The sequence below is a fragment of the Phoca vitulina genome, unplaced genomic scaffold (genome assembly GCF_004348235.1).
Source record: "Phoca vitulina isolate PV1807 unplaced genomic scaffold, GSC_HSeal_1.0 scaffold1, whole genome shotgun sequence".
Classification (NCBI taxonomy): domain Eukaryota; kingdom Metazoa; phylum Chordata; class Mammalia; order Carnivora; family Phocidae; genus Phoca; species Phoca vitulina.
Window position 1 is genome coordinate 53,830,238 of NW_022589704.1, and position 11,352 is coordinate 53,841,589.

The 11,352-nt window shown below is 43.0% G+C and overlaps 1 protein-coding gene across 1 annotated transcript in view; it reads left to right on the forward strand.

Moving 5' to 3' along the window:
* Positions 1-10,462, forward strand: part of TTN (titin) — a 269,983-nt gene extending 259,521 nt beyond the window's left edge. The window contains exons 312-317 of the mRNA XM_032407124.1: positions 125-5,772; positions 5,900-6,056; positions 7,002-7,774; positions 7,875-8,028; positions 8,563-8,865; positions 8,999-10,462. Of these exons, the coding sequence (XP_032263015.1) occupies positions 125-5,772; positions 5,900-6,056; positions 7,002-7,774; positions 7,875-8,028; positions 8,563-8,865; positions 8,999-9,297 (7,334 nt within the window). The 3' untranslated portion in view covers positions 9,298-10,462. The remainder of the gene's footprint in view (positions 1-124; positions 5,773-5,899; positions 6,057-7,001; positions 7,775-7,874; positions 8,029-8,562; positions 8,866-8,998) is intronic.
* The last annotated feature ends 890 nt before the right edge of the window (positions 10,463-11,352 follow it).

The following is an 11,352-nucleotide window of genomic DNA, read 5'->3' on the forward strand; positions in this document are numbered from 1 at the left end:
AAATCTATAAAAATCAGTTTGGTGCTAAATGACATATTGTTAATTAGGGTTGAGGGGGGTCGTTGCACTTAAATAGTGTTGGGTATTGCTAAATTACATTCTTTCTTCTTTTATTCTGCTACAGTTCCAGCTAAGATACACTTGCCTAAAACTCTTGAAGGCATGGGGGCAGTTCATGCTCTCCGAGGTGAGGTGGTCAGCATCAAGATCCCTTTCAGTGGCAAACCAGATCCTGTGATCACCTGGCAGAAAGGACAAGATCTCATCGACAATAATGGCCACTACCAAGTTATTGTCACAAGATCTTTCACATCACTCGTTTTCCCCAATGGAGTAGAGAGAAAAGATGCTGGTTTCTATGTGGTCTGTGCTAAAAACAGATTTGGAATTGATCAGAAGACTGTTGAACTGGATGTGGCGGATGTTCCTGACCCACCCAGAGGAGTCAAAGTTAGTGACATATCACGAGATTCTGTCAACTTAACATGGACTGAGCCAGCTTCTGATGGTGGCAGCAAAATCACCAACTACATTGTTGAAAAATGTGCAACTACTGCAGAAAGATGGCTCCGTGTAGGACAGGCCCGAGAAACACGTTATACCGTGATCAACTTATTTGGGAAAACAAGCTACCAGTTCCGTGTAATAGCTGAAAATAAATTTGGCCTGAGCAAACCTTCTGAGCCTTCAGAACCAACCATAACCAAAGAAGACAAGACCAGAGCCATGAATTACGATGAAGAGGTAGACGAAACCAGGGAAGTTTCCATGACTAAAGCATCTCATTCGTCAACTAAGGAACTGTATGAGAAATATATGATTGCTGAAGATCTTGGGCGTGGTCAGTTTGGAATTGTCCACCGTTGCGTTGAAACATCCTCAAAGAAGACTTACATGGCCAAATTTGTTAAAGTCAAGGGGACTGATCAGGTTTTGGTAAAGAAGGAAATTTCCATTCTAAACATTGCCAGGCACAGAAACATCTTATACCTCCATGAATCATTTGAGAGCATGGAAGAATTAGTTATGATCTTTGAGTTCATATCAGGACTCGATATATTTGAGCGCATTAACACAAGTGCTTTTGAACTTAATGAAAGAGAAATTGTAAGTTATGTTCGCCAGGTCTGTGAAGCACTTGAGTTCTTACATAGTCACAATATTGGACACTTTGACATTAGACCAGAAAATATCATTTACCAAACAAGAAGGAGCTCCACCATTAAAATCATAGAATTTGGTCAAGCCCGTCAGCTGAAGCCAGGGGACAACTTTAGGCTTCTATTCACTGCCCCCGAATACTATGCACCTGAAGTCCACCAGCATGACGTTGTCAGCACCGCCACAGACATGTGGTCACTTGGAACACTGGTGTATGTGCTGTTAAGTGGTACCAATCCATTCCTGGCTGAAACTAACCAACAGATAATTGAGAACATCATGAATGCTGAATATACTTTCGATGAAGAAGCATTCAAAGAGATTAGCCTTGAAGCCATGGATTTTGTTGACCGGCTGTTAGTGAAAGAGAGAAAATCTCGCATGACAGCATCCGAGGCACTCCAGCATCCATGGCTGAAGCAGAAGATAGAAAGAGTCAGTACTAAAGTTATCAGAACATTAAAACACCGGCGTTACTACCACACACTGATCAAGAAAGACCTCAACATGGTTGTGTCAGCGGCCCGAATCGCTTGCGGTGGTGCAATTCGATCTCAGAAGGGAGTGAGTGTGGCTAAAGTTAAAGTAGCATCCATTGAAATTGGCCCAGTTTCTGGGCAGATAATGCATGCAGTTGGCGAAGAAGGAGGATATGCCAAATATGTATGCAAAATTGAAAATTATGATCAGTCTACCCAAGTGACCTGGTACTTTGGAGTCAGACAGCTGGAGAACAGTGAGAAATATGAAATCACCTATGAAGATGGAGTAGCCACCATGTACATCAAAGACATTACCAAATTTGATGATGGCACCTACAGATGCAAAGTAGTCAATGACTATGGTGAAGATAGTTCTTATGCAGAACTATTTGTTAAAGGTGTGAGAGAAACTTACGACTATTACTGCCGTAGAACCATGAAGAAAATTAAGCGCAGAACTGACACGATGAGACTCCTGGAAAGGCCACCAGAATTTACGTTGCCTCTCTATAACAAGACAGCTTATGTGGGTGAAAATGTCCGATTTGGAGTAACTATAACTGTCCACCCAGAGCCTCGTGTAACATGGTATAAATCAGGTCAGAAAATCAAACCAGGTGTTGATGATACAAAGTACACATTTGAATCTGACAAGGGTCTTTACCAGTTAACAATCAGCAGCGTAACTATAGATGATGATGCTGAATATACGGTTGTGGCAAGGAACAAATATGGTGAGGACAGCTGTAAAGCAAAACTGACTGTAACCCCACACCCACCGCCAACAGATACAACCTTAAGACCCATGTTCAAACGGCTGCTGGCAAACGCAGAATGCCAAGAAGGCCAAAGTGTCTGCTTTGAAATCAGAGTGTCTGGCATCCCCCCACCAACATTAAAATGGGAGAAAGATGGCCAGCCATTGTCCCTGGGGCCTAACATTGAAATTATCCATGAAGGCCTGGATTATTATGCTTTGCACATCAGGGACACTTTGCCTGAAGACACAGGTTACTATAGGGTCACCGCCACGAACACAGCTGGATCCACCAGCTGCCAGGCTCACCTTCAAGTGGAACGCTTAAGGTACGTCAAGCATGAATTCAAGACTAAGGAGGAGCGTGAACGACACGTCCAAAAGCAAATTGACAAGACACTAAGAATGGCTGAAATTCTTTCTGGAACTGAAACGGTGCCACTGACACAGGTAGCCCAAGAGGCTCTGAGAGAAGCTGCCATCCTTTACAAACCAGCTGTAAGCACCAAGACTGTAAAAGGGGAATTCCGTCTTGAGACGGAAGAAAAGAAGGAAGAGAGAAAACTCCGTATGCCTTATGAGGTACCAACACCACGCAAGTACAAACAGACTACCATAGAAGAAGACCAGCGCATTAAGCAATTTGTGCCTATGTCCGACATGAAATGGTACAAAAAGATACGTGATCAATTTGAAATGCCTGGGAAAATTGACAGAGTTGTACAGAAAAGACCCAAGCGCATCCGCCTTTCAAGATGGGAACAGTTCTATGTGATGCCTCTTCCACGCATTACAGATCAATACAGACCTAAATGGCGTATTCCCAAACTCTCCCAAGATGATCTTGAAATGGTGAGACCAGCCCGCCGCCGTACACCTTCTCCTGATTATGACTTTTATTACAGACCTAGAAGACGTTCTCTTGGTGACATGTCAGATGAAGAATTACTCCTTCCCATTGACGACTACTTGGCAATGAAAAGAACAGAGGAAGAGAGGCTGCGTCTTGAAGAAGAGCTTGAATTGGGTTTCTCAGCTTCACCACCAAGCCGAAGCCCTCCACGTTTTGAGCTTTCTAGTCTGCGTTACTCTTCACCACAAGCTCACGTCAAGGTGGAGGAAGCAAGAAAAGACTTCAGATATTCAACCTACCACATCCCCACTAGGGCTGAGACTAGCACAAGTTATGTGGAACTGCGGGAACGGCACGCCCGGGCCTCGTACAGGCAGCCAAAACAACGGCAGAGGATCATGGCTGAGAAAGAGGATGAAGAGTTGCTTCGTCCAGTCACTAGCACCCAGCGACTCTCAGCATACAGAAGTGAGCTTGACCACATGTCAAAGGAAGAAAAGTCTAGAAAGAAATCAAGGCGACAGAGAGAAGTGACAGAAATAACCGAAATTGAGGAGGAATATGAAATCTCAAAACACGCTCAGCGAGAGGCCTCCTCAAAACATGCTCAAAGAGAGTCCTCCTCCTCATCAGTGTCTAGGCTGCTGAGGCGGCGGCGTTCCCTGTCTCCAACCTATATCGAGTTAATGAGGCCAGTGTCCGAGCTAATCCGGCCACGCCGACCGCCAGAGGAGGAATATGAAGATGACACAGAAAGAAGGTCCCCTACTCCGGAGAGAACTCGCCCTCGTTCCCCCAGCCCTGTGTCTAGTGAGAGATCACTCTCGAGATTTGAGAGGTCTGCCAGATTTGATATCTTTTCCAGGTACGAGTCCATGAAAGCTGCTTTAAAGACTCAGAAGACATCAGAAAGGATGTATGAAGTTTTGAGTCAGCAGCCTTTTACGCTGGACCATGCCCCTCGAATCACACTGAGAATGCGCTCCCACAGGGTACCATGTGGCCAAAATACGCATTTTATCTTAAACGTTCAGTCTAAGCCAACCGCTGAGGTTAAATGGTACCACAATGGTGTCGAACTCCAGGAAAGCAGTAAGATTCATTACACCAACATGAGCGGGGTATTAACCCTAGAAATTCTGGACTGTCAAGCTGAGGACAGCGGAACATACCGCGCCGTGTGCACCAACTACAAAGGTGAGGCCTCGGACTACGCGACCTTGGATGTAACAGGCGGGGATTACACTACCTACGCTTCCCGGCGCAGAGACGAACAAGTGCCCCCATCTGTTTTCCCTGAGCTGACAAGAACAGAGGAATATGCCGTTTCGTCATTCAAGAAAATGTCTGAGATGGAAGCGTCTTCTTCGGTCAGGGAAATGAAGTCACAGATGACAGAGACAAGGGAAAGTCTCTCGGCATATGAACACCATGCATCCGCGGAAATGAAAAGTGCTGTGGTGGAACAAAAGTCGCTGGAAGAAAAAACCACACAGAGAAAGATCAAGACGACTTTGGTGGGAGCAAGAATTCTGACGAAGCCAAGGTCTGTCACTGTGTATGAAGGTGAGTCTGCAAGGTTTTCTTGCGACACAGATGGGGAGCCAGTACCCACTGTGATCTGGCTGCGTGGCGGCCAAGTGATAAGTTCTTCTGCCCGCCACCAAGTGACCACCACAAAGTACAAATCAACCTTCGAGATTTCTTCGGTCCAGGCTTCTGATGAAGGCAACTACAGCGTGGTGGTAGAAAACAGTGAAGGGAGGCAAGAAGCTCCGTTCACTCTGACTGTTCAGAAGGCCAGGGTTCCTGAAAAGGCTGTGACGTCACCACCGAGAGTCAAATCCCCAGAGGCTCGAGTGAAATCTCCAGAAGCCGTTAAGTCTCCAAAACGAGTGAAATCCCCGGAACCAGTCACTTCCCACCCAAAAGCCGTATCACCCACAGAGACAAAACCCACACCAACAGAGAAGGTTCAGCAGCTGCCGGTCTCTGTCCCACCCAAGATAACTCAGTCCCTGAAAGCAGAAGCTTCTAAAGATATTGTGAAGCTGACCTGTGCAGTCGAAAGTAGTGTATTATGCGCAAGAGAGGTCACCTGGTATAAAGATGGCAAGAAACTGAAGGAAAATGGGCATTTTCAGTTTCATTATTCAGCAGATGGTACCTATGAGCTCAAAATCCATAACCTCACAGAATCTGACAGTGGAGAATACATCTGTGAGATATCTAGCGAAGGTGGAACTTCAAAAACGAACTTCCACTTTATGGGACAAGCCTTTAAGAGTATCCATGAACAGGTGTCAAGGACATCAGAAACTAAGAAAGCGGCTCAGAAAACTGCTGAGTCGACAGAAACCAAGAAAACTGAACCAAAAGCTCCTGAACCAATTTCCTCAAAACCAGCCATCGTTACTGGGCTGCAGGATACAACAGCTTCTGCAGACAGCGTCGCTAAGTTCGTGGTTAAAGCTACTGGAGAACCCCAGCCGACCATCATCTGGACAAAGGATGGAAAGGTAACCAGGTCTTAAACGTCTCTCAATTTTATCTCCTAAAAATCTAACCCCTTCCCTCCTCCCTGTCTCCCCAAAAATGTTTAAACTTAACTTACTTTTTAGAACTAAAATCACTTGCATTCTATAGGCTGTTACACAAGGAAGTAAATACAAACTCTCTGAAGACAAAGGAGTTTTCTTCTTAGAAGTTCTTAAGACTGATACTTCTGACAGTGGGCTTTATACTTGCACAGTAACAAATTCAGCTGGATCTGTGTCCTCTAGCTGCAAATTAACTATAAAAGGTAGGTTGGCTTTTGTTTTTACCAATGTTTTTCAGAAAATTATATTAAGGGGCGCCTGGGTGGCTCAGTTGATTAAGTGACTGCCTTCGGCTCAGGTCATGATCCTAGAGTCCCAGGATCGAGCCCCGCATCGGGCTCCCTGCTCAGCAGGGAGCCTGCTTCTCCCTCTGACCCTCCCCCCTCTCATGTACTCTCTCTCTCTCACTCTCTCAAATAAATAAATAAATAAATAAATCCTTAAAAAAAAAAAAAAGAAAATATTAAGGAAAGTTTTCTAAACATTCTCCCTTATACACACACACACACACAAAAGTATTAAAGTAAAACTGTTTTCCAAATTCCAGAATACCATTTGTACACAAATATAGAAATACACATATTTAAAGAAAGCATAATATTATCATAAAAAGCACTTATCAAGTGCCTAATTATACATGGTGGTATATAAGATTCCAAAGAGGCAGCCCCTGTTGCCAGGAATATTTAGGAATGAAGTCAGGTGAATATACAAAATGGTACTGCTTCCATAAACCTTCACTCTTGCTAATTTTCCCAAGCAATGCAGTTAGTAAAAGAGCTAGATTACTTTTCCAATTAAAATTAGGCTGCTTTCATTCAATCTTCTAAAACATAATTCAATTTTTTATCAAAAAGTTCCTAAATCCACACATATCCTAAATATTTTGACTGTTCTTTTCAAGACTTTTTCAAGTCATAAGAATCGTCTTCAATTTAGTTTAAAGAATCATTATACTGATCTCAAAAGTCATGCATGACAATTTTCCAAGACTAGGGCTGAGAAAGAATTAAATATTACCTACACTGAATACAAAAGGCAACGTTCCTTTTCTTTGTCTCATTTATTCCCTTGTAGAATCTGTAAGAGTAAAGGGTGGGTGGGGCCTCTTTCCAGTTAAGTTTGCCTTACAGAGCTTTCTTTTTTAGCTGTAAAAGACACTGAGGCACAGAAAGTGTCTACACAAAAGACCTCTGAAATTACGTCACAAAAGAAGGCAGCTGTCCAAGAGGAAATTTCCCAAAAGGCGCTAATTTCTGAAGAAATGAAAATATCAGAGGTGAAATCTCAAGAGAAGGCGGTTGTCCAAGAGGAAATTTCCCCAAAAGCCCTAATTTCTGAAGAAATGAAAAAATCAGAGGTAAAATCTCAAGAAAAGTTAGCCCTCAAGGAGGAAGCTTCAAAGGTTCAGATTTCTGAAAAAGTCAAGAAATCAGAAGCAACCTCTCTGGAAAAATCCGTTGTCCATGAGGAAATCACTAAAACATCAAAGGCATCGGAAGAAATCAAAACGCATGCGGAGATCAAAGCATTTTCTACTCAGATGAGCATAAGTGATGGTCAGAAGGTGACCTTAAAAGCCAACATTGCTGGTGCCACGGATGTGAAATGGGTACTGAATGGCGTAGAGCTCACTAACTCTGAGGAGTACAGATACGGTGTCTCGGGCAGCGATCAGACCCTAACCATCAAGCAGGCCAGTCACAAAGACGAAGGGATCCTCACCTGCATAGGCCAAACCAGCCAAGGGCTCATCAAATGTCAGTATGATCTGACCCTGAGCAAAGAACTCTCCGATGCTCCAGCCTTCATCTTACAGCCCAGATCTCAAAATATTAACGAAGGACAAAATGTTATCTTTTCTTGTGAAGTCAGTGGTGAGCCATCCCCAGAAATCGAATGGTTTAAAAACAACTTGCCGGTAAGTTTAATTATGAATATACCATCAAAGAAAATTTAAAATGCCACATCTATTCCTGAAGAGCTCAAAGAAACACTTCTTCCCCCTCCTTACATTTTAGATTTCTGTTTCTTCAAATATCAGTGTAAGTCGCTCCAGAAACGTATATTCTCTTGAAATCCGAAATGCCTCAGTAAGCGACAGTGGGAAGTACACAGTTAAGGCCAAGAATTTCCGTGGCCAGTGTTCAGCTACCGCTTCCTTAACAGTCCTTCGTAAGTATATCTTTCCCATTTTCCTCACATGCTTAAGGCCTTTATGTATTTTTTCCCCTTTGTCTTCAGCACAGCCAACTCTGAGGAGTCTCATTAAATTCCATGTGTAACAGGCACAGGCCTCCTGTGTGAATTCATCCTTACAGTCAAATTTTCTTTGCAGCTAAACAGATATGTGGACAAATTAACTTTCTAAGCCAAGCTACCAAGTGCCCGGTTATATTTTTTTTTTTCAGAATGCACAATAACTCTGTGATTTTCTATATGACTAATCATTTTTCTCCTAGTTATTCTAGCACCTGCATGTAATGTAATGATAGAAATCTAAAGATTCGTTTCTTGGAGACATTGAGCTAGCTCTTGACAAATGTATGTATTTGCTTATGCTTTCACAGCAAATTGTTTGGGTTATGTTTGTGTGTGTGTGTGTGTGTGTGTGTGTGTGTAAGTTTTCCATCTCTGGAAGTCATTGTCAGATGTCCCCAATTAACCAGATGTCATTGATGTTCACCGTGTATCTGCTATGCTCCACAGCTCTAGTTGAAGAACCTCCCAGAGAGGTAGTATTGAGGACAAGTGGTGACACAAGCTTGCAAGGAAGCTTCTCGTCTCAGTCAGTCCAAATGTCTGCCTCTAAGCAGGAGGCCTCCTTCAGCAGTTTCAGCAGCAGCAGTGCTAGCAGCATGACTGAAATGAAATTTGCAAGCATGTCTGCCCAAAGCATGTCCTCCATGCAAGAGTCCTTTGTAGAAATGAGTTCCAGCAGTTTTATGGGAAAATCTAGCATGACACAACTGGAAAGCTCAACTAGTAGAATGCTTAAAGCAGGCGTAAGAGGTGAGCAATAAAAAATTACTGGTAGAGGTAGACAAGCCTAGTAGCACGGTAGAGTCTTTAGTTCATGTAATTTAGTAGAAAGCAAATCATGTTTTCAGCGATCCTAAAACATTTTTGTTGTTGTTCTATAAAGGAATTCCACCTAAAATTGAAGCTCTTCCCTCTGACATCAGCATTGATGAGGGCAAAGTTTTAACAGTAGCCTGTGCCTTTACGGGTGAGCCTACTCCAGAAATAATATGGTCCCGTGGTGGAAGAAAAATTCAAACCCAAGAACAACACGGGAGATTCCACATTGAAAACACAGATGACCTGACGACTCTGATCATCACGGACGTACAGAAACAAGATGGTGGACTTTATACCCTGAGCTTAGGGAATGAATTTGGATCTGACTCTGCCACTGTGAATATAAATATTCGATCCATGTAAGAGGGCCTGTGGTCCTCATATTCATACTCCTTCTTAACCTTTCACAAATGATTCACATGGACTAATCTTTCTGATCTGTAAATATTCCAAAAGAAAAAGTAGTTTTGTATCAGCCTAAATGAGTCAAAGTTCAAAATTAGACATTTCGATCTTTCATAATTGTTGACCTAAGAATATTATACATTTTCTAGTGACATGTACATACTGTATATAGCCGGATTAACGGTTATAAAGTTTTGTACCATTTATTTTATGACATTTTACAATGTAACTTTTGAAACTAACCGTTGGTAGGAGAAAGTTTCTTACGGAACGAATACCCTGCTCAACACTTTATCAATCTTTGTGCCTCAACATAATGTTGATGTCTAAGTATGCCTCAGTGGGTTGAGAAATTCCCCATTGAAGAAGTCCTATCCACCTAAAAGATGATGCCATGCATGTAACCGGACATGTGCACCAATACCTATTGAATCAGAAATGTAAGGCATTGGTGATGTTTGCATTTACCCTCCTGTAAGCAACACTTTAACGTCTTACATTTTCTCTGATGATGTCACACTCTAAATTATCATGACTTAAATATTACCAGAGCAGAGTGTAACGGCCAACACTCTGTTCGCTCCTTCTACACTGTCTCTGACCATAGAGAGTGCGGGGATAGCTTGGAAAAGTAACATCGCCTGGCCATCCCTTCATTTCACCAAGCTATTCAAGTATTCCTATGCCAGAGCAGTGTCAACTCTTGGAGGTTCTGGGGTGCAGCCAACGCCTTCGTGTGGTAGCTCTAAATTCAAATTTAAACCTGAGAAACTGGGGCAACTAAGCGATGAGCCACAGCAAAAAAAAAAAAACAACAAAATAAAGCTGTCGTTAAATTAAAAACAACTACACCCTTACTAACTGCCCAAAATGTCAATTTGATGTAGTTCCTTTCATGCAGTTATAAATTCAATTGTTAGTTACAATTGTTGGACCTCCTTGAGAAATAGTAACAACAAAATAAAGCAAGCTATCTGCACCTCAAACTGTGTGGTTGGTTGTTTTTTGTGAAATTCTGGGGTTGGGGAGTAGGACCTCACAAATCACAGAAATGATCACAGATAAGATCGAGTAAATCGAGCTCAAAAAGGCCCATGTCAATAGGTTCTTTAAAGCAAATATTTGAATTATTGTGTTAAATATATTCAACAATTTTTTAAAGCACAGATTTGATTCTCATGGATAAATTTATTCTCAAAACTTAACAAAAAAACCCCAAAATAACAGCTTAAATCTGTTAAAATTATCAAGAAAAATATTTTTATGGGGACTGATTCAACTCAATCCATCAAAAATCCGGAACAGCTATAGTTCACAGTATTTTGTGTTAGACACCCTTGGGCACAACACAAAGATGAGCAAGATAACATAGACCCTACCTGAAGGGATGCAATGAAGGGACAATGACAGCCCGGACAGGCTGTGAGTTTGGGGGGAGGCCTGAGGGAGGGGAGGGAAATAACCTCGCGGACAAAGAGGGACACCTGTCGGCCAGAGCAGTCTCTGCAAGCCAGGGCAGCTAAGGAGCCACCACTCAAGAAACCTGGTCGGGGGGCGCCTGGGTGGCTCAGTCGGTTAAGCGTCTGCCTTCGGCTCGGGTCGTGATCCCGGGGTCCTGGGGTCGTGATCCCGGGGTCCTGGGATCGAGCCCCGCATCGGGCTCCCTGCTCCTCGGGAAGCCTGCTTCTCCCTCTCCCACTCCCCCTGCTTGTGTTCCCTCTCTCGCTGTGTCTCTCTCTGTCAAATAAATAAATAAAATCTGAAAAAAAAAAAAAAAAGAAACCTGGTCCGGTACACTTACCCTGGGGGACCTGGGCAGTATCAACAGCATCTACGACATCATGTAACCATTTTAAATGCCTATTCTTACCAAGTCTTTAGCTAGTCTGAGATAGCTGTGATGTTTATTTGTCGTTCTACATCAAAGAGCTTATTTCCTCCTGGGGGACTCCATTCACAGGAAGACCTTTACCTACCACCAAATCTCTTGCCCCTAATGGCCCTGTAATTACA